The 26,572-nt window shown below is 37.7% G+C and overlaps 1 protein-coding gene across 1 annotated transcript in view; it reads left to right on the top strand.

Annotated features, from left to right (window-relative positions):
- PFDN1 (prefoldin subunit 1) overlaps window positions 1-26,572 on the top strand; it is a 74,352-nt gene that overhangs the window by 26,704 nt on the left and 21,076 nt on the right. Inside the window, exon 3 of the mRNA XM_005900186.3 lies at window positions 14,659-14,743. Within this exon, the coding sequence (XP_005900248.1) occupies window positions 14,659-14,743 (85 nt within the window). The remainder of the gene's footprint in view (window positions 1-14,658; window positions 14,744-26,572) is intronic.

Raw genomic sequence — 26,572 nt, 5'->3', positions numbered from 1 at the left:
GACTTGGGTGACTCTTCTCTTTCCCATGTTAGAGAAGTTTTCAGCCATTATCTGTTCAGGTAATTTTTTTATTTTATAATAAAATTTTTATTATAAAATATTTTCTCAGGTTCTTTCCTGCTCTCTCTTCTCCTTTTGCTGCTGCTGCTGCTGCTGCTGCTGCTGCTGCTAAGTTGCTTCAGTTGTGTCCAACTCTGTGCGACCCCATAGATGGCAGCCCACCAGGCTCCTCTGTCCCTGGGACTCTCCAGGCAAGAATACTGGAGAGGGTTGCCATTGCCTTCTGTGTCTCCTTCTGGGACTCCTGTAATACTCATGTTGGTGTGTTTAATGCTGTCCCAGAGGTCTCTGAGACTGTCCTAATTCCTTTTTCCTTTTTTCTGTTCCATGGCAGTGATTTCCACAGTTCTGTCTTCCAGCTCACTTATCCGTTTTTCAGCCTCAGTTATTCTGCATTTGATTTCTTCTATTGTACTTTTCATTTCAGGTATTGTATTGTTCATCTCTGTTCATTCTTAGTTCTTCTAGGTCTTTGTTAAACATTTCTTGTATCTTCTTGATGTACCTCCATTTTTTCTCATGAGATTCTTAAATATCTCTACTGTTATTATTCTGAATTCTTTTTTGTCTAAATTGTCTATCTCCAGTTCACATCTTCTGAGGTTTTATCCTGTTCCTTGATATGGGACATGCTCCTTTGCTATCTCCTTTTGCCTCACTTTCTGTGATTGCAGTTTCTGTTCTACAGGCTGCAGGATTGTAGTTCTTGATTCTGCTGTCTTCTTCCCGGTCCATGAGTCTAAGAAACTTGTGCAGGTTTCCTGCTCGGAGGTACTGGTTCTTGCCCACTGGGTGATGGAGCTGGGTCTTGTCCGTCTGGTGGGCAGGGCTGTGTCAAGGGTTGTATTTATTGGGCAGCTGTATGCTTAGGAAGAATTTAAGCACTTTTCTACTAATGCATGGGGCTATTTTCACTGTGTTGGTTTTTTGATCCAAAGTGTACCTGCACTGGAACCTACAGGTTGTTGGGTGGGGCCAGTTCTTAGGAGAAAATGGCAGCCTTTCAGAGGGCTCATGCCAGTGAGCACTCCCCAGAACTACTGCTGCCAGTGTCTTTTTCCCTGCAGTAGGCCCCAGCTGCTCTTTGCTTCCACAGGAGACTCTCCAGTTCCAGCAGGTAGATCTGGCCCAGGCGCTTCTGAGGTCATTGCTTTTTTCCCTGGGTCCTAGTGCTTTTGAGACCTTGTGTGCCCCCTCCAGGAATGGAGTTTATGTTTCCCCCAGTCCTGTGGACTTCCTGTGTTCAAACCCTGCTGACCTTCAAAGCTAGATTCTCTGGGGTCTACTCTTGTTGCCAGATCCACAGGCTGGAGGGCCTGACAGGTGGCTTAGAACTGTTGTGCAAGAACTGTGATATAGTTATTTTCTAGTTTGTGGGTTGCCCACTCAGTGGATATAGGATTTGATTTTATCATGATTGTGCTCCTTCTGTGCTGTCTTGTGGGTTTTTCTTTATCTTTGATATCTTTTTTGGTCGGTTCCAGTGTTTTTCTGTTAATGGTTCGGCAGTTGTGATTTTGGGGTTTCCATAAAGAGGTGAGCTCATATCCTTCCACTATGCCATCTTAGGTTTATAATTTACATTTAGTTGATATTTAATTCAGTAATCTCAAAATGTTCCAAAAATAATTTAATGTACTTATCACTATAACATTGAGAATATCTGGCATACAGTTTGAAGAGACTGGTAATAAGGAAGGGGGCTTCTATGCTGTTCCACGCACAGTGAGGCTCCTGCAACATCTTCCTAGGACTGCTGCAGATCCCCCAGCTGAACCATAACTACACATCATGTGCCCCAGGCCCCCCACGCCCCAAACTTTGGAGACAGGTGGGGTCTGCATGGTCCACATAATGCTGTCCAAAGCAGGTAGCTAGCAGGGGATCGGTGTGTAAGGGTGGATTTCTTCTGCATTAACATTTTAGTTGTATAGTTCTGTATGTTTTGAGAAACATGCTGGTGTGTAATTATCACCACAGTTAAGTTATAGAATATTTACATCCCCTCAAAACATTCCTTTATATTCATTTGTAGTTAGTTGTCTCTTTATCCTCACCCCCTAACAACTGTTAATTTGCTTTTTGTTCTTGTAGTTTTGCTTTTTTAAGAATGTTTTGTAAATAGAATCATAATGTATGCAACCTTCTGCATCTGTCTTGCTTGGCTTAACATAATGGTTTTGAGACGTCTCCATGTTGCTTAGTATGTCAGTAGTTTGTTCGTTTTCATTGCTCAATAGCATACTGTTGTATAATTGTACCACAGTTCGTCCATGCAATTCTTGGTGGACATTGAGTTTCCAGTTTTTGGCAATTCTGGATAACCCAGCCGTAAATATTTGTGTACAGTCTTTGCATGGACATATGTTTTGTTTCTCTTAGGTAAATATCTAGGAGTGGGATTACTGTGTTGAAGGGTAAATGATTGCTTACATTTATAAGAAACCGCCAAACTCTTTTCCAAAGTGGCTATACCATTTTGCATGCCCACCATCTATATGTGAGAGTTCTAGTTGCTTCCATCTTCACCAACGCTTGGTATTGCCTTTTTTTGTTGTTAATTCTAGCTATTCTAATAACTGTAACAGTATCTCTTTGTGGGCTTAATTTTTATGTCTCTAAAAACTAATGATGTTGAGCATTTATTTGTCATTCTTACCTCTTCCTTGATGAAATGTCAGTTTAAGTATTTTTGGCTTTTTTTTTTTTTTTAAGGTTTTGCTTATTTATTTGACTGTGCTAGGTCTTATTTGCAGTATGTAGAATCTTTTAGTTGTGTCATGAGGGATCTTTAATCATGGCTTGCAAACTCTTAGTTGTGGCATGGAAACTCTTAGTTGCAGCATGGTGGGATCTGGTTCCCTGAACAGGAATTGAACCCAGGCCCCCTGCATTGGGAACACGAAGTCTTAGCCACCTGACCACCAAGAAAGTCCATTCTTGGCTATATTTTATTTTTTAAATATTAAAAACATTTTACTTGGCTGCACTGGGTCTTAGTTGTGGTACACGGGATCTTCGATCTTTGTTGTGGTACTCAGCATCTTTAGTTGTGGTGTGTGAACTCTTTTGTTGTGGCGCGTGGGATTGAGTTCCCTGACCAGGATCAAACCCGGGCCCTCTGCATTGGGAGCATGGAATCTTAGCCACTGGACCAGCACGGAAGTCCCTTGGTTATTTTTTTAAAGATAAAATTAATTATAACAAAATTCACTCTTAATAGTTTTTAAGTATACAATTTAGTGTTTTTTCCAATATTTATGAAATTTTTAAAGATTTTTATATATTTTTGGCTACACTGGGTCTTTGTTGCTGTGCACAGACTTTCTCTACTTGTGGTGAGCGGGGGCTACATGAGTGGGCTTCTCATTGCAGTGACTTCTCTTAGTGTGGAGCACAAGTTCTAGGGTGTGCAGGCTTCAGTAGTTGTGGCTCAAGGTGTTTGTTGCCCCATGACACATGGGATCATCCTGGAGCAGGGTTTGAACCTGTGTCCCCTGCATTGACAGGTGGATTCTTAACCACTGGACTACTAGGGAAGTCCTCAGAAAAATATAGCCACAAAAAGTATTCTTAAACCTATTATCAGTTATTCCATAATACCCCTTTCCTCTGGCTGTGTGTGTGCGCACGCACATGCTTAGTTGTGTCTGACTCTCTGCATCCCTATAGACTGTAGCTTGCCAGACTCCTCTGTCCACGGAATTTTCCAGGCCAGAATACTGGAGTGGCTTGCCATTTCCTTCTTTAAGGGATCTCTCCAACCCAGAAATCGAACCCATGTCTCTTGTGTCTCCTGCATTGGCAGGTGGATTCTTTACCCCTGCACCACCTGGGAAGCCCTTCCCCTCGCCCTTTGCAATCACTAATCATTCTGTCTGTATAGACTTGCCCATTTTGGATATTTCACATAAATATAACCTTACAGTCATATAGCGTATGATCGTGTCTCTCTTGTCAGCATTATGTGGTAAAGGTTAATCCACGTTGTAGCATGTGTCAGTACTTTATTCCTTTTTATTGCCAAATAATATTCCTTTGTATAAGTGTGCCACATTTTATTTATCCATTTATCATTTGATGCACATTTTAATTGTACTTTTTGGTTATTGTGAATAATCTACTTTGAACGCTTATAGTCAAGTTTTTGTGCATGTGTGTTTGTGTGTATTTGTTCTTTTCTCTTAGTATATTTCTAGAAGTAGAATTTGCTGAAGTGTAACTCTAACATTTTAAGGAACTGTCAGAATGTTCCACAGCAGGTATACCATTTCATGTATCCATCAGCAAAGTATGAAGGTTCCAACTTCTCCATATGCTCTTAAAAATTGTTATTATCTGTCTTTTTTGATTATTTCCATCCTTGAGGGTGTGATGGTTGTGCTTTTACTTGGAACATATCTGTGTCTTTTTATTGAAAAGGGATTTCTTGTGATTGTATGTAGTTGGGTCATGCTTTTAGATTAAATCTGGCAATCTTTGCCTTTTAATTGGGGTCTTTAGATCATTTACATTTCCAGTAATTAATGCTGTAATTGGATTTAAATCTACCACCTTGCTGCTTGCTTTGTCTTTTCCTCATCTGTTCTATATTCCTTTTTTTCTTTTTCTGCCTTCTTTTAGATTAATTGAGTATGTTTTATGATCCTGTGTTATCTTCATTTTGGCTTATTAGTCTTTAGTAAAATTTTTTTTATTTAGCTATTACCTTATTTTTATGCAATATGTCTTTAGTTTATTGTAACCTGTTGTTAAATAATATCACTTCATCTTGTTAGATTTCAAATTTCTGCACTTTTTTTATTGTTATACATTTTAAGATATGTATTGAAATCCATGGTATATTGTTACTATTTTGCTTTAGATCATGGGTTAACAAGCTTTTTATTTTTTAATTGAAGAATAATTGCTTTATAGAATTTGACAAGCTTGCTTTTTAATGGGATATAAATAGTTTTGGTGACTGTATAATTCCTGTCTCAGCTCTCTTACCTGCCATTGTTGGGAGAACACAACCATAGACATTCTGTAAACAAATGAGTGTGACCAATTCAGCCTGCAAGCAGTAGTTTGTCAACCCATGTTTTAGACAGTGAACTATTTTTAAAATCATTAACAATGATAAAAACATGTGTTTTATATTTACATCTTTTTTGTTGTTTTAATTCTAAACTTTAAACTTTTTATTTTGTCTTGGGGTATAGTTGATTTTAACAGTGTTGTGGTAGTTTCAGGTGAACAGCAAAGGGACTCAGTTATACATATACACATATCCATTCTCTCCTAAACCCCATTCCCGTCCAGGCTGGCACATAACATGGAGCAGTAAATTTATCTTAATTTGTAATATTTTTAGTGCTTTTCATTTCTTTGTAAGTTGACATATGTTATCATACTCCTGCTGGAACAACTACTTATGAAATTTCTTGTTTATGTTTGCTAGAATAAGTTCTCTGAGTGTGTTAGTTTGAATTTCCCCTTCATTTTTGAAAGATATGTTCAATGTGTGTGTAATGCTGATTAATAGCTTTTGTCTTTTAGTACATTGAAAATGTCATTCCATTGTCTTCTTCCTTGCATAATTTGTGGCAAGAAATTTGATGTAACTCTTACCATTGTTTCTTTTAATGCAATGTGTCATTTTCTGCCTTCAAAGTTTTCTTTCTAGTTCTCAATAGTTTGATTATGTTACATGTAATTTTGTTCTGTTGTATTTATTTTTGTCTGGCTTTCTCTGAGTGTCTTGGAACTGTGATTTGGCTTCTTTTTTTTCATTTGTTTTAGAAAATTTTTGTCCATTATTTCTTCAAATATTTCTCTAATTTTCTTCTTCTATTTTTGGGTCTCTAATTACACATATGTTGTGTGTTAGTTGCTCAGTCGTGTCCAACTCTTTGCGACTCCATGGACTGTAGCCCGCCAGGCTCCTCTGTCCGTGGGATCCTGGCAAGAATACTGGAGTGGGTTGCCATTTCCTTCTCCAACACATATGTTAGGCAGCTTAATTATTATCTCTTGCTTGCTATATCCTGTTTTTGCTTTATTGGTTTTCATGCCATTTTTTCCTCTTTGTGTTTCAGTTTGATTAATTTTTCTTAACCCATCTTCGCGTTTACTAGACCTTTGCCATTTATGTGAGTAGGAACACTGTAAATTAAATTCTGTGAGTGAAATTTTCTGGACCGTATATAGTAGGTTTTTTTGTTTGTTTGTTTGTTTTAATTATTTTCGTGTTTTATTTTCGGCCACCCTGCACAGCTTATGGAATCTTAGTTCCTTGACCAGAGATTGAACCTGCATGCTTAGTAGTGAAAGTGTGGAGTCTTAACCACCGACTTCCAGGTAATTCCCTGATAGGTTGGATTTGGACCACAGCCCATGAGGAAGTCAGCTTAGGGTTACAAATTCTTAGGGGACTTTTTTTTTTTTTCATTTTACTCAATACCATGGTATGGATAGACGAGTTTCTTTTATTTTACATACTGAGAGACAAGTTTTTTTTCCCCCCTCCCTAGACTGAGGGTGGAATCCTTTAATTCAGGATTATCTTAATAACTCCTTACTTTGGATGGTGCCTAGATTTTATCTTCTGTTTTAAATCCTGTTTCTTTGACAGTTTGGATGCTCAAGGTGAAAACCAGTTTATTGCTTTCTTCTTGAGTTGTTCAGTTGCAAAGTTGTGTTCAACTCTTTGTGACCCCATGGATTGCAGCACACCAGGCTTCCCTGTCCTTCACTATCTCCTGGAGTTGGCTCAAATTCATGTCCACATTTCACTTCATTTTGGCCCTCTGTATTTCTTTTTTTATTGTTTTAATGAGATGTAATTGACAAAAAAGCATTGTGTATGTTTAAGGTGTACAGCTTAATGATTTGGCTTACATACATTATGAAATGTTTGTCACCTAAGTTTAGTGAACATTTATCTCATAGATACAATTAAAGAATAGAGAAAAATATTTTTTCTTTGTGATGAGAACTCTTAGGACTTACTCTACAACTTGATATATAACATACAGTAATGTTAATTATATTTACTATGTTAAACACTGCATCTCTAGTACTTACTTGTCTTAGAGGGAGTTTGTACCTTTTGACTGCCTTTATCCAATTCCCCTTCCCTCACTCCCTGCTTCTCATAACTACAAATCTGATTTCTTTTTCTATGAGTTAGTGTGTTTTTAAAGTATAATTGACCTAAAATGTTATGTTAGTTCCTGTTATACATCATAGTGATTTGATATTTCTGTACATTTCAAAATGATCACCATGGCAAATCTAGTTGTGATATGTCACCACAGAAAGATGTTGTTGAGTGTGACCCCCCATGCTGTACATTTTATACCTTTGACTCATTTATTTTGCACCTGGAATTTTGTTCCTCATTATTTCCCTCACCTGTTTCTTCCCCTTGCCCCTCCTCTCTGGTGGTTGCCTGTTAGTTCTCTGTATCTACATCAGTGTTTCTTTTTTGCTAAGTTTGTTAATTTGTTTTTTAGATTCCACGTATAAGTGAAATCATAGGGTATTTGTCTTCCTTTGACTAATTTCACATATGGGAAGATTTTATTCTTCTTATGGCTGAGTAATATTTCATCATATATTTATGTATGTATATATATGTATATATCTTATGTCTTTTATCCATTCATCTATTGATGGACACTTAGGTTCCTTCCATATCCTATTACAAATAACGATGCAATGAACATATGGGTGAATATATCTTTTCTAATTTGTGTTTCCATTTTCTTCCTATAAATATTCAGGAGTGGAATTGCTGGATCATAGGATAGTTCTATATTTAATTTTTTGAGGTATCTCTATACTGTTTTCTGTAGTGACTGCACCAATTTACATTCCCACCAACAGTGCACGAGGGTTCCCTTTTCTCCACATTGTGGAATATTTGTGGTTGCTCAGCAAAATGTTAAAAAAATTTTTTTTTCTTTGTCCTGGATGTCTGCTCTACAAGATGCCAATAATAGAAGTCTTACTCAGGCTTTTACAATGTGGAGAGTTGTGAAAGGCTGAGTAATTTAATTGCATTTTTACTAAGGGATTTAGGTTGTTGTTTGTTTTTGTTTTGCTAAAAAACTATGAAATAAAAAAAATTTGCATGTAGGCCTTTGTGCACACAGGCAAAGTTATTTCATCATCATGGAATGAGACAAAGGAATAAGATACGATCATTCTTATTTAGCTTTTTCTATGCTATATAATTTGTGGATTCCTTAAATACCACTAAAATATGTTTTTATATTCTAAAAATTTCCCACCCAGACAAAATACATTATTATAAGCATATCGTTGTTTCTGAATAGTGTGTGTCCAGGTTACCATACTTTGCAAGTGTAGCCAAAAGACAGCATTGCCACTGATTCTAGGTTGTGTTTTGGCAGGGAATAACACTGTGGATACGTGCTGAATCATTAGAAAACGGAAGTTATGTACCAAACTGCATGGCAGTTCAGAACACAGCTTCTGATGTTTCTCAAATAAAACCAGACGTCATTGTAAAATTATGTTTTTCAGATGGCATAGTTACAAATAAATGAGGAAATGAAACAGCAGGCTACGCATCATTGGTAGATTACGTACATAGCCACATGGCATTGATTTCCAATGTAGAGGCTTTTTTACAAAGCAGTGACAATTGTAGGTTATGTAGTACTGAGGATTAATAAGTACATTTTGGATATATCATTTGTTATATGAAAATAAATTTTCATTTCATGCTCTATTTTTCCTTTGCAGCACATTCTGAGCTGTAGAACAGTATCTACCATTTGGCTTTCCATAAACCATCAGGCAAGATGCCTATGAGAGTCTCTACTTTGAGAAGTAGTGTACATAATACTTATTATATACCACTCATCAGTTCAGTCGCTCAGTCGTGTCCGACTCTTTGCGATCCCATGAATTGCAGCACACCAGGCCTCCCTGTCCATCACCAACTCCCGGAGTTCACCCAAATTCATGTCCATCGAGTCGGTGATGTCTTCCAGCCATCTCATTCTTTGTCGTCCCCTTCTCCTCCTGCCCCCAATCCTCCCAGCATCAGAGTCTTTTCCAGTGAGTCAACTCTTCCCATGAGGTGGCCAAAGTATTGGAGTTTCAGCTTCAACATCGGTCCTTCCAAAGAACACCCAGGACTGATCTCCTTAGAATGGACTGGTTGGATCTCCTTGCAGTCCAGGGGACTCTCAAGAGTCTTCTCCAGCACCACAGTTCAAAAGCGTCAATTCTTCGGCGCTCAGCTTTCTTTATACTCTTAACTCTCACATCCATACATGACCACTGGAAAAACCATAGCCTTGACTAGATGGACCTTTTTTGGCAAAATAATGTCTCTGCTTTTGAATATGCTATCTAGGTTGGTCATAACTTTCCTTCCAAGGAGTAAGCGTCTTTTAATTTCATGGCTGCAGTCACCATCTGCAGTGATTTTGGAGCCCGAAAACATAAAGTCTGACACTGTTTCCACTGTTTCCCCATCTATTTCCCATGAAGTGATGGGACCAGATGCCATGATCTTAGTTTTCTGAATGCTGAGTTTTAAGCCAACTTTTTCACTCTCCTCTTTCACTTTCATCAAGAGGCTTTTTAGTTCCTCTTCACTTTCTGCCATAAGGGTGTTGTCATCTGCATATCTGAGGTTATTGATATTTCTCCCAGCAATCTTGACTCCAGCTTGTGCTTCTTCCAGCCCAGCGTTTCTCATGATGTACTCTGCATATACGTTAAATAAGCAGGGTGACAATATACAGCCTTGACGTACTCCTTTTCCTATTTGGAACCAGTCTGTTGTTCCATGTCCAGTTCTAACTGTTGCTTCCTGACCTGCATATAGGTTTCTCAAGAGGCAGATCCGGTGGTCTGGTATTCCCATCTCTTGAAGAGTTTTCCACAGTTTATTGTGATCCACACAGTCAAAGGCTTTGGCATAGTCAATAAAGCAGAAATAGATGTTTTTCTGGAACTCTTTTGCTTTTTCGATGATCCAGCGGATGTTGGCAATTTGATCTCTGGTTCCTCTGCCTTTTCTAAAACCAGCTTGAACATCTGGAAGTTCATGGTTCACGTATTGCTGAAGCCTGGCTTGGAGAATTTTGAGCATTACTAGCATGTGAGATGAGTGCAATTGTGCGGTAGTTTGAGCATTCTTTGGCATTGCCTTTCTTTGGGATTGGAATGAAGACTGACCTCTTCCAGTCCTGTGGCCACTGCTGAGTTTTCCAAATTTGCTGGCATGTTGAGTGCAGCAGTTTCACAGCATCATCTTTTAGGATTTGAAATAGCTCAACTGGAATTCCCACCTCCACTAGCTTTGTTTGTAGTGATGCTTTCTAAGGCCCACTTGACTTCACATTCCAGGATGTCTGGCTCTAGGTGAGTGATCACACCATCGTGATTATCTGGGTCATGAAGATCTTTTTTTGTATAGTTCTTCTGTGTATTCTTGCCACCTCTTCTTAATATCTTCTGCTTCTGTTAGGTCCATACCATTTCTGTCCTTTATCGAGCCCATCTTTGCATGAAATGTTTCCTTGGTATCTCTAATTTTCTTGAAGAGATCTCTAGTCTTTCCCATTCTGTTATTTTCCTCTATTTCTTTGAATAGCTATCTTCAAAGTAACATCTAATAACTCATTTTTTTTTTCTTTTTGACACCAGATAAAGGTGTTTTCTAAAGACTTTTCCCAGAAATCCAAATGTTTCTGGGGACTCCTTCCAATCCTCAATACAATGTGTCTTTGGCATTTTAAAAATTGAGGACTATGAAAATGAGTATACTACCCAAAGCAATTTATAGATTCAACGCAATCCCTATCAAGCTACCAACAGTATTCTTCACAGAGCTAGAACAAATAATTTCACAATTTATATGGAAAAACCAAAAACCTCGAATAGCCAAAGCGATCTTGAGAAAGAAGAGTGGAACTGGAGGAATCAACCTACCTGACTTCAGGCTCTACTACAAAGCCACAGTTATCAAGACAGTATGGTACTGGCACAAAGACAGAAATATTGATCAATGGAATAAAATAGAAAGCCCAGAGATAAATCCACGCACATATGGACACCTTATCTTTGACAAAGGAGGCAAGAATATACAATGGATTAAAGACAATCTCTTTAACAAGTGGTGCTGGGAAATCTGGTCAACCACTTGTAAAAGAATGAAACTAGACCACTTTCTAACACCATACACAAAAATAAACTCAAAATGGATTAAAGATCTAAACGTAAGACCAGAAACTATAAAACTCCTAGAGGAGAACATAGGCAAAACACTCTCCGAGATACATCACAGCAGGATCCTCTATGACCCACCTCCCAGAATATTGGAAATAAAAGCAAAAATAAACAAATGGGACCTAATTAACCTTAAAAGCTTCTGCACATCAAAGGAAACTATTAGCAAGGTGAAAAGACAGCCTTCAGAATGGGAGAAAATAATAGCAAATGAAACAACCGACAAACAACTAATCTCAAAAATATACAAGCAACTCCTACAGCTCAACTCCAGAAAAATAAACGACCCAATCAAAAAATGGGCCAAAGAACTAAATAGACATTTCTCCAAAGAAGACGTACAGATGGCTAACAAACACATGAAAAGATGCTCAACATCACTCATTATCAGAGAAATGCAAATCAAAACCACTATGAGGTACCATTTCACACCAGTCAGAATGGCTGCGATCCAAAAGTCTGCAAATAATAAATGCTGGAGAGGGTGTGGAGAAAAGGGAACCCTCTTACACTGTTGGTGGGAATGCAAACTAGTACAGCCACTATGGAGAACAGTGTGGAGATTCCTTAAAAAACTGGAACTAGAACTGCCTTATGATCCAGCAATCCCACTGCTGGGCATACACACTGAGGAAACCAGAAGGGAAAGAGACACGTGTACCCCAATGTTCATTGCAGCACTGTTTATAATAGCCAGGACATGGAAGCAACCTAGATGTCCTTCAGCAGATGAATGGATAAGAAAGCTGTGGTACATATACACAATGGAGTATTACTCAGCCATTAAAAAGAATACATTTGAATCAGTTCTAATGAGGTGGATGAAACTGGAGCCTATTATACAGAGTGAAGTAAGCCAGAAGGAAAAACATAAATACAGTATACTAACGCATATATATGGAATTTAGAAAGATGGTAACAATAACCCGGTGTACGAGACAGCAAAAGAGACACTGATGTATAGAACAGTCTTATGGACTCTGTGGGAGAGGGAGAGGGTGGGAAGATTTGGGAGAATGGCATTGAAACATGTAAAATATCATGTAAGAAACGAGTTGCCAGTCCAGGTTCGATGAACGATACTGGATGCTTGGGGCTAGTGCACTGGGACGACCCAGAGGGATGGTATGGGGAGGGAGGAGGGAGGAGGGTTCAGGATGGGAAACACATGTATACCTGTGGCGGATTCATTTTGATATTTGGCAAAACTAATACAATTATGTAAAGTTTAAAAATAAAATACAATTAGGAAAAAAAAAATTGAGGACTAAACCAAATTTTCTGTAATTTTTTTTTGAATTTTGTCTATGTAATTATTCTTTGAAGTAGACATTTGCATTTACTCCATACTCATCCCTGTTTAAAATTTTCAAGGCTAAGATGTCCTCAGGCTTGTAAGTAGATTGGTCAGCTTTGATGACATCTCTTTGGCCTTTGGAGTTGGCCCAGTTCAGTATAGATACCTCAGGGGTGTATGGTCATGGAAAAACATGTTTTTGTTGAGTGTTCTTGCTTTCTAGTAATTTTATTTTCTGCTCAAGGGATTTAGTATCTGTTCAGATACTTTATTTTTAAAGACCACATAAGTAATGACTTGACCTCTAATCTTAGCTTTGAAAATTTCCCAGACACTAATAAAGATAATGTCTAATGACCTATTATTTGAGAATACTACTCACTGGCTAGCAATCAGTGCTATTTAAAAATGTATATTTTACTCTGAAAATTATTTCCTTGGCCAAAAGCCTTTGTTAGTAAAATTGTGCGTATAATGACATAATTTGGTAACTCGGGCCTTGATTTGTAATACTTTTTATATGTTGTCACCAAGACTTACTACAGTTCAAAAGAACTCTTTTCCTTGAATACTACACTAAATAATTAGTTCTGAGAAAAATATTCTGTAAACTGTAGTCTTATCAGAAATAGCACCTGTCTCTTGGACTAATAATATGAGTATTTTGGACACAAAGCATTACATGGTAATCCTTGTTTTGCATGAATGTGGGCTATCTTTGCAGTAAATATATGAATAAGATTTTTGCAAAGGGTCAAGTTAGTACTGAAGACTAGGATTATCAATTAAATTTCCTGGACTGTCTTTGTCAGGACACATGCTTAATAATTTGTGGAGTGAAAGAAAGAATCACACCATACTGTGTTATATGTGTGTCAGGGTGTATTCATGAAGAGAGGAAAAAAGTTTCCTCCCAGGTGTCTGGGCAAAGCTAGAGTTGTCCTTTTTTGTTGTTTTTGTCTGTGATAACAGACCCACTTAGTAAGAACCTACCTAGATACAGTGTTGTTTTTGTGAGATACGGTGTTGTTTTTGTGCCCTTGGTAGAGGAAACATTCTGTTGCTAACTTAATGTGCTTTCTTGTATGGGTTCTTAAGAGATGATGTTTAGTTTTTTGCTAAACTCTTAAGTTATATGCAAAGAGAAGAAACAGTCTGTGTAATTATTTTTTTTTTAATTTTTTATAACTGAGTTGGATAATTCTTAAAAGAGATTTGAGTAATTGAGATTTTCCCTTGCTTCCAGTGGAAGGGAAATATTTCAGTTTACTTACTTTAGGCTATAAAAATAGTTTGTTCTTCCTTTGCCTGCAGCAAGACTTATGAACATAAAGTCCCAAAACAGTTTTAGTATTAATTTTTAAAGGTTCCCCATATTTCTTCCCTCATCTTCTGTAACTAATGTGTCTGGATGTAAAATGGAAAAAGTTGAAAATTGCCACTTGTGCTTTTTGAGCTTTTCAGAGGTATTATACACTCTGGATATAGTAAAAGATACTGGGGCTTATACAGTGCTTTTTGTGTGAGGAACTCATATAAACACTAATGCATTGATCCTAACACAGTAGTTGATTGTGACTTGAAAAGGTCATGAGTTACTGCTGTTACAGAGAAAATTTTTTAAAGATTGGAGGAAGAGCTGTGATTTACAAATATTGTTTGAAAGATATCTAGATAAAATTTGATACAGAAAACTGAAAAATTAAAATGGGGGGGGATTTTTATTGTTTGTTCAGTTTTCTTTTAGCCTGCAATAGATTTTTATCTCCCTTACTTTTTTTCTTGTCTGTGAATATCCTTGAAGCCTGATTCCCTTCTTGAAGGCAAAATTTACTTTTAAACTTCTATTCCTTCTCAGCCAAGAAGGCTTCAGCCTGAGGACGTTTCGTGAGGAAGTTGGTCATATTAACATAATAATGCATTTTATTTGTTCTGAGTTGGGAGATGATCCTTCTGGTTTTCTTCGTTTAGTATTTGTGGCATATGGTTATTGATAAACATGGTGGTCAAGTGGCTTAATCTTCAACCATTTGTGTTTTTAGGTTTATTCTTCAATCCAAGGAGGCGATTCATAATCAGCTGTTAGAGAAACAGAAGATAGCAGAAGAAAAAATTAAAGAATTGGAAGTAAGTAGGTTTTGAGTGAATAATGATAGCTGTAGTCAGTTTTTAGGTGAAAAGTAATGATCTCATTTTGTCACATGAAATGAAAATGTGTGCCTACCAAGGTCATGTCACATTGTTTTTATTTTTTCTGATTGTGCTAGAGCTAATGATGCAGTCTTTTTATGGCAGTGTATGACCAAAAAAAAAAAAAAAAAAAGACTAGTCTCTTAAAACTTTAGGGAGTTTTGGATACTTTAGGATAGGATATTGTTAACCTGAATGTGTTTCTTCCATTTCCTTTGAGTGAACATGTTTATTTTTAAAAAATAAAAGCACAGTGTGTATGTGAATACCACATATTGTGGCAGATGGGTGTGAGAGTGGGTAATGATAATAGTAGTTAAAGAATCTAGATATATGACTCTTACATGTTGTAATTCTACATAAGGACAGAGTGAGTAGTAAGCTGTAATTGGGCTTCCCTGGTGGCTCAGACAGTAAAGAATCTGCCTGCAATGCAGGAGACCTGGGTTCAGTCCCTGAATTGGGAGGATTCCCTGAAGGAGGGCATGGCAACCAAGCGAAAACTAATTATTTATCTGAAGGATAGTGCTCCAGTCAAGAAAACAATCTTTTTTTTCTTAAGGAAAAAGATGATAGGTAAGAAAAATAACTTTATAAGTGTTTGGAAAATAGGGAGTTTATTATTATCATCTTCTTACACATTAAAACCTTTGCTGTTGCTGTTTAGTTGTACGACTCCGTGTCTGACTCTTTGTGATCCCATGGACTGTAGCCTGCCCGGCTCCTCTCTCCAGGAACACTGGAGTGGGTTGCCATTTTTTTCTCCAGGAGATCTTCCCAACACAGGGATTGAACTGGGGTCTCCTGCATTGCAGGTGGATTCTTTACCAGATGAGCTTTCAGGGAAGGCACCTGGGAAGTCCTTAAAACCTTTAATGAAATAGTTTTCTTGGACTTTGGTGAATGGTCTATCCTCTGTGTAGTAAAAGTTGGATAGGACAAAAAATTGGTCATTATTTTTGGGGACCAAGATTTCCTGAGATGGGGGTGGATACAGTGACTTCATAGGTCACTTTATCTAATTTCTTTGAATACTATTTGAGGCAGTGGTTCAGAATCTGACTCAGCCTTTTACTGAATTGATGAGACATCCCTTATAGCCTTTTGGGGATTTCTCAAGGACACCAACTTGGCATGGCCTGGGCAAGGATGTGGTGTTTTAGGTTACTTAGGCTTATTTTTGTTTGACTACTGATAAAAATTTAAGCAGACTTGATAATGGCTTTGTAGCTTAGAAAATGTATTGTGAAACAAAACAAATAAACAACAGAAAAAAGAAAACTTACCTTGTAGTAATCAGGTTTTTATTATTTCCTACTTTATCATTTTTGTCAGCCCAACTCTTCTAGGTTGAGTTTTCCAAACAAAAATACCTTAAAAAAAAAAAAAACTGAACCAAACTATTTCATATAGAGTACCAAAAAAAAAAGAAAATGTGTTTTTGCAATTGTTGATAAATATATCTAAACATTGTCCTGATGAATAAGTGGCAAAGTAATATGTAAATAATTCTTTTTATGAAAACAAACAAAAGCCAAGGTCTGTATATGAACATTGAGTATGATTGTTGTAAGTGTGTATTAAATTAACACTAGTTACCCTAAGGAAATTAGATGGGATGTGGCTGTAATTGTTTTTTTCTTATAATCTCTGTGTTGGATAAATTGTAACAAGTATATGTTAACTTTCATAGTTAAAAAGAAACATCAAGGTGTAAAATTGCCACAGATGATGATTTTAGCATACTATTTAGCTCTGGTGAATATCAGGAAATTCATTTTCCAAGTTTCCTTTCATGGAGTCTCTCAAATACTGGTAAGAGTATTCTGATATCTGTCAGATGATAGAATAGATTAGCTCGCTTTTTGGTATTTGAAATGCTTGTTAACAACTATAAAAAGAGTAATTCTGTCTGGGAACTTCCTCTTCTTCTTCCTACCAACTCTGTTAATCCTTAAGATCTTAGTTTAGGGCTACTTCTGAGAAGCATCTTCTGATTCCTCAGTATTAAATTAAGTGCTTTCCCCTTGTTCTAATTTTTCTAGTTTCATAGCACAATGTGAGGATTTGAGCCTATAAACTATTATCAGTTGAAGTCATTACAAATATTACTTCCTATTACTTGGGAAGCCTGATACAGATTCAGAGCTCTAAATAGTTTTTCCCAAGGTCTTCCAGTTATTACTCTGCCTTTCAAATATAGTCTCTTCTTTTGAGCATTAGTATTTCTTGCCAGTCCAACATAATTATCATTATTGTTAATAATTTTGAACCCTCAGATACCTTACTATTAAGTTGAGGAAGCATAATTTATACAATAACTCTGCAGACTAAGGCCAGGCTGCTTCGTTTAGCACCTATCATCCCTTATGAAGTAAGGTTTTTGGTTTGGGTCAAGAGTTCCAGTTTCTGACGTGGTTCGCTGGGTATGCCTCTGCATCCCCTACCAGTAGTCTATATAAATGACACTGTGGATCAGCCATGATGTAGCATAGGTGCTGGTCTGATCTGAGAGCCCACCTTCGTTAGTATTTTTTAGACTGCCTTTTCTCCACCTCCATTCTTAGTTTCTTTTTGCCCTCTCCATATTTTTTTCCCCTAGTCCTTAACTTATGAGTGCAAGGATTACCTGGAATTTGTTTAGCTTTTAATAACGCTAGTATGCTGTGCCGACATTGTCAACTAGCCTGGTATCTCACTTTCTGGCCCTTTTCCTCTTCTGGAGCAAAAGTGGGAATACTATAATGTTGCACTCAAGTCCTTAGTTCCCCAACCAGGGATTAGACCCATGGCCCCTGCAGTGGAAGCCCAGAGTCTTACCCACTGGACCTCCAGGGGAGTCTCTGCTCTCATGTCCTCTTGATAGGGAGTTCTGTTACCTACTAGAAGGGTAGAAATAAGTACCATGTTAACCTTGGGAAGATAGGCTGTCTTTTTCTTTTTAAAATTCAGTATTTTACATTTTAATACCCCTATGTTGGTTTTTCAGGCTATAATCAGTTTCTTGGGTTAGGTTAGGAAGTGACTTCATAACAGACTCACAATGTGATAGTGTTGTATAGATTTTTACCTTTCCTTTATAAAGATGATTGATCAGGTTCTGGGAGCAAATGTCACAGTTTCATCCTCGTGGTGATTAGCAGACCAATGACGCTACTCCAATTGAAGAGAAAAAATAAAATGATGCCTTTAGTATGGTAGAGTAACCATGTTGTTTATGTCATTGAGGGAATTCATTATTTTTTTTTAAAATACTGATAACAAATAACTTTAAGGAAGCTGCCTGAGTATATAACACACAATACAGTATATGCTATTAGAAAGTATAAAATTGTACTTCTTAAAAATGACATGCATATAATTGGGGTTTCTGATTAGGACTTCATGTGTCTCATCTGTCTGTATAAAAATAATTTTTGAAATATACAGCATTGCTACATAAAGAAAGTACAAGTTTTTATTTTTTTGAGATTTAAGAGTTTAATTAGACACCCTGTCATTAAACTCACAGACACTTTTGAGGTATCAGACACAAAATACAGTAGTAATGTAGTGTTGTTTGTTCAGCTGTGTCCGACTCTTTGCGACCCAATGGACTGTAGCCCGCCAGGCTCTTCTGTCTGTGGGATTTTCCAGGCAAGAATCCTGGAGTGGATTGCCATCCCCTTCTTGGGGAAAGTACAAGTTTTTAAAAGTTTTATTTTTTTTATGGCTGCTCTGGGTCTTTGTTGCTGCTTGCAGGCTTTTTTTGTTGCAGCGAGTAGGGGCTACTGTGTAGTTGCAGTGCGGGGCCTTCTCATTGTGGTGGCTTGTTGGGGGTGTGGGCTCAGTAGTTGTGGTCCACAAGCTTAGTTGACCCGCAGCATATGGCATCTTCCTGAACCAGGGATTGAACCTGCGTGCCCTGCACTGGCAGGCAGATTCCTAACCACAGGACCACCAGGGAAGACCTGAGTTGTTTTTTGTTTGTTTTTTTTTTAATTTCAGTTTTAGTTAAAGTGACCTAAAACCTTATTGATGGATTGAAGAGATATATATCTTCTAAAGAGTGAAAAATACATCCTATATTTTTGCTCACTTTTGGGGGGTAAAAAAAAAACAACAACAAAATTGCTTGTGGACTTTTACAGTTGCAAAAACTTAGATTCAGCATTTAGATGAGCTAGAGCTGAATTTTTGATCCCTTTTGCCTTTGACTCTCAAGTATTTGGAATACTTGAGATAACTGTAAGCTTTCAGTGATGTGTTTGAATACATTTTGACCATCATTCTCCTGTGTTCTCTCTCATTGAATTACGGCTTCAGGCTCATCTGCCTAAAGTCTAAAATTCACCTTATATTTTAGGCACATGCAAATATTGGTTGACCACTTTCCTTCCTCTCTTTTTCTGACGTGGTTCCCACCCTTCCACCACCCAGGTTAGCTCAGCAATGACACAATAAAAATAAGAATAAGGAAATTAAAACATCTGCCCTGCATAATACCACTCTGACGCAGAATGTTTCAATCCCAGAGTTGTGAAATAGCTCTCCAGCCCATGCTATAAGTAAAATCTGAGAAACTGTGAAAGTCCTGACTCTTCCATAAAAATGGCTATTATGGTCAGATGATAGTTCCTGAAACAAGTTGAAAGACTAGTGGTAAGAAAAGTGGATAGGAGGTGCCTGTGACACTCTGCAGTTGGCTGAGTTCTGAGACTCTGATGAGAAAATGTTTTGGAGTAGTTCCCATGATTAAGGATATTTCACTCTGCCTAAGGAGGATCATTTTTTCCACAGCATGGGTGGTGACTGGTAGGCACTTGGATGGATGCTTAGTTTTTGCCCTAAATACTTCACTTTTGAGCTGGTACCTTTGTGTGTATGATGGGACACCCTCTTTGGAGGTGATGTCAGGTGGACACTACTGTATGTTAAGCACTGATTCTTACCTGTGTTTTCAATGAAGAGAGAAGGGCAGGTGAGAGCAAAGCCAGTGGCAGAATGTTTTACATATATTAAACAAGAATTATACCCAGTGGTTCATCTGCTTGCATACCTCAAAGTTTAGAATCCATTAAAAAATTCGTCATTTCTTTATTTTGTAGTGAAATATGGCATTTACAGAAATATGTATTAAAATTCATGTAGTTTAATCAGTAATGATAAAGCAGTCACCTGTAACAATCATCCAAGTCAGGAAATCAAACATTGACAGGACACCAGAGTGCCACCCGCTTCCATTCACCTGTTCTCCCCCTCCCCCAGGCAACTGTAAATTCTGGATATTTATTTTCTTTTATAAAAAGTTTTACTACCTCTGTAGGTACCCCTCAAAAGTTTTTGAACTTTATATGAACAAAATCAATCTCCATATTTTTTGCTTTTCTTCTTTCCCTCAACATTGTGTCTGTAAACTATTCGATATGTTCATGTTGAGATTGTGATTTGTTCATTTTCATTGCTGTATGTAGTCCGTTATATAATTGCACCACAATTTATCTTTCCAGACAGCTCATTTTTAAAATTTTTAATTGGAGAATGATAGCTTTACAGTGTTGTGTTGGTTTCTGCCATATATCAACATGAATCAGCCATTGGTATACATATGTCCCCTGCCTCTTGAACCTCCTTCCCCACATATATCCTATCCCACTGGTCTTGGTTGTTAGAAAGAACTTGGTTGAGTTCCCTGTGTCATAGAGCAAATTCCCACTGGTTGTTTTACATATGGTAATGTATTTGATTCAGTGCTAACTCTGTCAGTTCATCCCACCCTCTCCTTCCCCATGTCCACAAGTCCGTTCTGTATGTCTGCATCTCTGTTGTGACCCCCCAAATTGATTGATCAGTACGATTTTTCTAGATTCCATATATATATATATATATGCATTAATATATGGTATTTGTCTTTTTCTTTTTGACTTAGTTCACTCTGCATAACAGGCTCTAGGTTCATCCTCAAATTTGTTCTTTTTTATGGCTAATATCCCTTTGAATATATGTACCACCATCATTCATTTGTCGACGGACATCTTAAGTTGCTTCCATGTCCTGGCTGTTTTAAGTAGTGCTGCAGTGAACGTTGGGGTACATGCAGACAGCTCATTTTTACCCTTAAGACAAGATGTTTTCATAAAATATTTGCATAGTTTATCGCTTAGCCTCTTGCTGAGGAGATCTGTTTTCCAGAGACATCTCCTACTCTATCCCAGGAGAGTTTGAGAGTCTAGAGAGAAGTGAAATATAAAATGTCTGTGCTCTAAAAGTTAGCTTGGTGAGTACCCACCTTCAGTAGGAACTAGATAGCTAAGCATGTCTGGTATCTTTAAAATTAAAAAAAGAAATAATTGCAAGTTTAGCAAATCATCTCTTTTCTATGTTGATTTGAATTTGGGAGTCTTGGGTAAAACTTCTCTTATTGTTCCATATGTTGGGATTTCAGATATGAATCAGTTCATTCATTCGGTTGTGTCTGACTCTTTGCGACCCCATGGACTGCAGCATGCTAGGCTTCCCTGTCCATCACCAATTCCCGGAGCTTGCTCAAACTCATGTTCATCGAGTTAGTGATGCCATCCAGCCATCTCATCCTCTGTCGTCCCCTTCTCTTCCTGCCTTCAGTCTTGCCCAGCATCAGGGTTTTTTCACATGGGTCAGTTCTTTGCATCACGTGGCCAAAGTATTGGAGTTTCAGCTTCAACATCAGTCCTTCCAATGAATATTCAGGACTGATTTCCTTTAGGATAGACTGGGTGGATCTCCTTGCAGTCCAAGGGACTCTCAAGAGTCTTCTCCAACACCACAGTTCAAAAGCATCAATTCTTTGGCACTCAGCTTTCTTTATAGTCCAACTCTCACATCCATACATGACTACTGGAAAAACCATAGCTTTGACTAGATGGACCTTTGTCGACAAAGTAATGTCTCTGCTTTTTAATATGCTGTCTAGGTTGGTCATAGCTTTTCTTCCAAGGAGCAAGTGTCTTTGAATTTCATGGCTGCAGTCACCATCTGCAGTGATTTTGGAGCCCAAAAAAAGTCTGTCACTATTTCCATTGTTTCCCCATCTATTTGCCATGAAATGATGGGACTAGATGCCATGATCTTTATTTTTTTAATGTTGAGTTTTAAGCCAGCTTTTTCACTCTCCTCTTTCACTTTCATCAAGAGGCTCTTTAGTTCTTCACTTTCTGCCATAAGGGTAGTGTCATCTGTGTATCTGATGAATACTTATCTCTTTGTAGAGCTCATTTGCATTCTCAGCATACATAAAAATGAATGTTTTTAAAATAGTTTTTAGTTACTTAAGACTCAAGTCTAAAAGGGCCTGATGGTTGGAAGGCTAGAGTTATAGTGAACTATATGTATATATATATTACACGCACATACACACTGTCTCCATGTCCTGGTGTTTTAGGACATGTAGCTTAATGTAGCTATGTGATCCTCCTCTGTGGCTTTCAGAGGAGAGTGAATCTGAAAAAGCCCATGTATGGTCCTTTTTCTGGTTGAGTATTTATTGGTTATTATCAATATTATCAGTATCTTGGTCAATATATATGTGATATGATTCAAGTGCTAATATTTGCCCAAATGTAAACTGTCTGTGGTGTATTTCATTTCCTCAGCAGAAGTATTTCAGTTCTGGTAAGAACTTAGATGTAACCAGTCCAGATACATTTGCCCTTTATTGACCATTTTTTGTTTGTCTGTGAAGTGCATATTACAGATATTTTACACACATACTCCTTTGATTTGATCTGTTCATTTCTGTGTCTTCATTTTGTGATTAAAATTTTAAAAAGGTTTTGCATTCCAGTTAGTCCAGAATTAAGCTTTTTGCATCTTGGTTCAGTTATTCTTTTCTTCTAGGATACATTCCCAGGGTGGAACACTTGTCCGTAACCACACCAGACTCTTCCTTTGAATGCTTTAGAGGGTTGTTGACCTCAGCCTTTGCAGCTGTATGCTTTATATGGTCTGTACTTTTCTTTGTCTAACCATAAATGTTTGTCCTTAGCCTCCTCCCTCCCGTGCCTGAGAGTTCCTCCATTCATTTTCAGGCTGCCTAGTGAATTATTTCTTTTGATGAGTTAGAATTTGGATTTTGTTTTCTGTTATTTGTATGCCTCCTTGCTCTTGTAACTTGATGGTAAGGTGAAGTTGGTCAGTATACTTTCTTTGTACTAGATTTTTGGGACTTCCCAGGTGGCAGTAGTGGTAAAGAACCGTCTTGCCAATACAGGAGACATGAGATGCAGGTTTGATCCCTGAGTTGAGAAGATCCCTGAGAGGAGGCCATGGCAACCCACTCCATTATTCTTGCCTGGAAAATCCCACAGACAAAGGAGTGTGGAAGGCTACAGTCCATCGGATTGCAAAGAGTCAGATGTGACTAAAGTGACTTTGCACACACAGCACATACTAAATTCTTACTATGATCAGTCTTTATATGGTAGGTCCCCTTTAATCTGAAGTAATAGATGCTGGCCAGAAGAAATGAGTTGTTCAATACTTAATGTGGACAGGCCACACCTGTATTAATGAGCACACTGTATATGTTAACTCAAAAAAACAAGATCCAAACTAATATTTGAACCTGTATAAATAGAGATCTCCAAGTCAGCTAGACTTGTAGTAGAGCATTCGTTACTCTAAATTCCTAATTTAAATATTAAATTCTCATTTAAATGCCTTTTGTTGAGTTATGAGTTCTGGATTCTAGCCCTTGCTATATTCTAACCCCTGGATTCTAGCCCTTGCTGTATTCTAACCCTCGGTGTCCTCATCTGTAAAAGAAGAAGGTTGGACTAGAAGATATCTAGGGTCACTTCTATTACATTTATTGTTAGAACCTTGTTCTTTTTTTGAATTGCCACTTTAGAAGCAAAAATGCCCCCTTAAAATGAAAAGATGAAGGGAGGCAGACCAGAACAAAAAAACCCAGTTTCCTTTCTATTCAGATCATTATCTTAATTTAAAAAAGTAAATTGTAATCATATTTTTGCAGGTAAATAAAATTAGTTGTCTGTCTATAGCTTTGCCAGCTAGAATGTAATACAAGGTGACAGCATCTCCTTTGATCTTTGCAGTAGTTGTTTAAGTTTCTGAAATCACAGAGATTGTGTGTGTGATGGCTTAAAGGTAGTTTACATTAGGTATCACCTGTTCTAGAGATACTTTTGGATAGAGCTGTGTAATGGCTTATTAACTCCACATTCATAAAGTAGCATTCTCAAGGAATGTTATTATTTGTAGTGTTTTATCTTTTAGTGATCATGTAAAATACATGATACTTAAAATAGTGGCAAAAATATTCAGAAAATGTTGAAAAATTATTAAATTCCTTGAGTGTATGTGGACATTTTTTATAAGTGGCAAATTTTATAAAATGTGTTTTAATGAATTTTAGTTAATCTGCTGATATAGATAGTTATGCTGCTTAGGACTTTAATATTTTTATTTTTACCATTTTATTCATTTTTCAAAGCATTTTTACTCCATTATTTCATTTAAAAGTAGTGTCTATGGTTGATGCTGTCTTGCTAATTATGATTAATTAGAGGATTTTCTCCCATCTCACTTTGTCGTTTCAAACAAATCTCTCACTTGCCACTAGGATAATAAAAATATTTGAATTCCATCACTGTTCATGAGGCTGTTCTTTTGGGTAGGTAATTATCTTGTGAGGAAATTTTTCCAAAATGGACACACATGCATTAAACTCCTAACTTTTGTATAAAACAGTGTCATTCATTTTATTCTGCTTATGTTTTTAAGAAAACACATGAGGGTGGAACAATACTTCATGTCAGGAAGCATTATCAGTTTCCACTGATGTTTTATACGTGCTCTGTTTTTATATGAGACTCTAAAAGCTCAAATGCTGTGTGATGCTATAAAGACATGGAAAATGATTCTTTCTTAGGGTTGGAGGAAGTGATGACTAGTGTTTTGCTGGTAGTATCTGATAATCCCCCCTCCCTTTAGCTATTCTAGGCATGTTTAGTTGTTGGGCGTTGTCGGACTAAATTGCTAAAAATAACAAATAAGGGGGAGGCTGTTATAAGACCAGCTCTTGCCACTGTCTGTAATCTGTTTAATTTAGTTCCTAAGGAGAAAGGGCAAAAGTAACATGGTGCCATTCTCATTGAATGGGTTTTTTGTTTGAAGTGCTGACAAGTACATGGAGCTCTGTCTTTCCACAAACCCCATAGGGCTCACATATGCACATCCACTTATAGTGGAGAGCCGGAGCTGGGGGACTCAAAGAGCATGTTCTAATCAGTGGTTATGCTTGAGATTAACCAAGTGATTGTGGTCTTTTGCATAACTTTAATGTGGTTTTTGACAGTGGAAATGTGCAGTTAGCCTGTGAGAGAGGGTGAGGTGGAGAAGATGGTGATTAGAAATGGATATTGTAAGAATAGACATCTATATAGTACTCTCTACTACACTAACTCAGTGTTCCCAGAGAGTCAGGTTGTTTAAAATTAACCACATATGTGACTTCAGTACATCTGCATGTATTGATAATTTTAACTTACATTGCCAGCATAAACCTTTCTGTGGATTTGGCTCTTGATCTTTCTTCACCTTAACTTCTTTCTAGTAATAGAAATAACTTTCTGTAAAGTGGAGATAGCAATCTAGTCAGTCAGTTCAGTTCAGTCACTCAGTTGTGTCTGACTCTTTGCAACCCCATGAACCGCAGCACACCAGGCCTCCCTGTCCATCACCAACTCCCAGAGTCCACCCAAACCCATGTCCATTGAGTCGGTGATGCCATCCAACCACCTCATCCTCTCTCATCCCCTTTTCCTCCTGCCCTCAATCTTTCCCAGCATCAGGGTCTTTTCAGTGAATCAGCTCTTCGCACCAGGTGGCCAAAGTATTGGAGTTTCAGCTTCAACATCAGTCCTACCAATGAACACCCAGAACTGATCTCCTTTAGGATGGACTGGTTGGATCTCCTTGCATTCCAAGGGACTCTCAAGAGTCTTCTCCAACACCACAGTTCAAAAGCATGCATTCTTTGGCGCTCAGTTTTCTTTATAGTCCAACTCTCACATCCATACATGACCGCTGGAAAAACCATAACCTTGACTAGACGGACCTTTGTTGACAAAGTAATGTCTCTGCTTTTCAATATGCTCTCTAGGTGGGTCATAACTTTCCTTCCAAGGAGTAAGCATCTTTTAATTTCATGGCTGCAATCACCATCTGCAGTGATTTTGGAGCCCCGAAAAATGAAGTCAGCCACTGTTTCCCCATCTATTTGCCATGAAGTGATGGGACCGGATGCCGTGATCTTAGTTTTCTGAATGATGAGCTTTAAGCCAACTTTTTCACTCTCCTCTTACACTTTCATCAAGAGGCTCTTGAGTTTTTCTTCACTTTTTGCCATAAGGGTGATGTCATCCCCATATCTGAGGTTATTGATATTTGTCCTGGCAGTCTTGATTTCAGCTTGTGTTTCCTCCAGCTCAGCGTTTCTCAAGATGTACTCTGCATATAAGTTAAATAAGCAGGGTGACAGTATACAGCCTTGACGTACTCCTTTTCCTATTTGGAACCAGTCTGTTGTTCCATGTCCAGTTCTAACTGTTGATTCCTGACCTGCATATAGGTTTCTCAAGAGGCAGGTCAGGTGGTCTGGTATTCCCATCTCTTTCAGAATTTTCCACAGTTTATTGTGATCCACACAGTCAAAGGCTTTGGCATAGTCAATAAAGCAGAAATAGATTTTTTCTGGAACTCTCTTGCTTTTTCCATGATCCAGTG

This window comes from Bos mutus, chromosome 7 (assembly GCF_027580195.1).
Source record: "Bos mutus isolate GX-2022 chromosome 7, NWIPB_WYAK_1.1, whole genome shotgun sequence".
Classification (NCBI taxonomy): domain Eukaryota; kingdom Metazoa; phylum Chordata; class Mammalia; order Artiodactyla; family Bovidae; genus Bos; species Bos mutus.
Note: the sequence above shows the minus strand (reverse complement) of the source record. Positions and strands in the feature narration are given on the sequence as shown.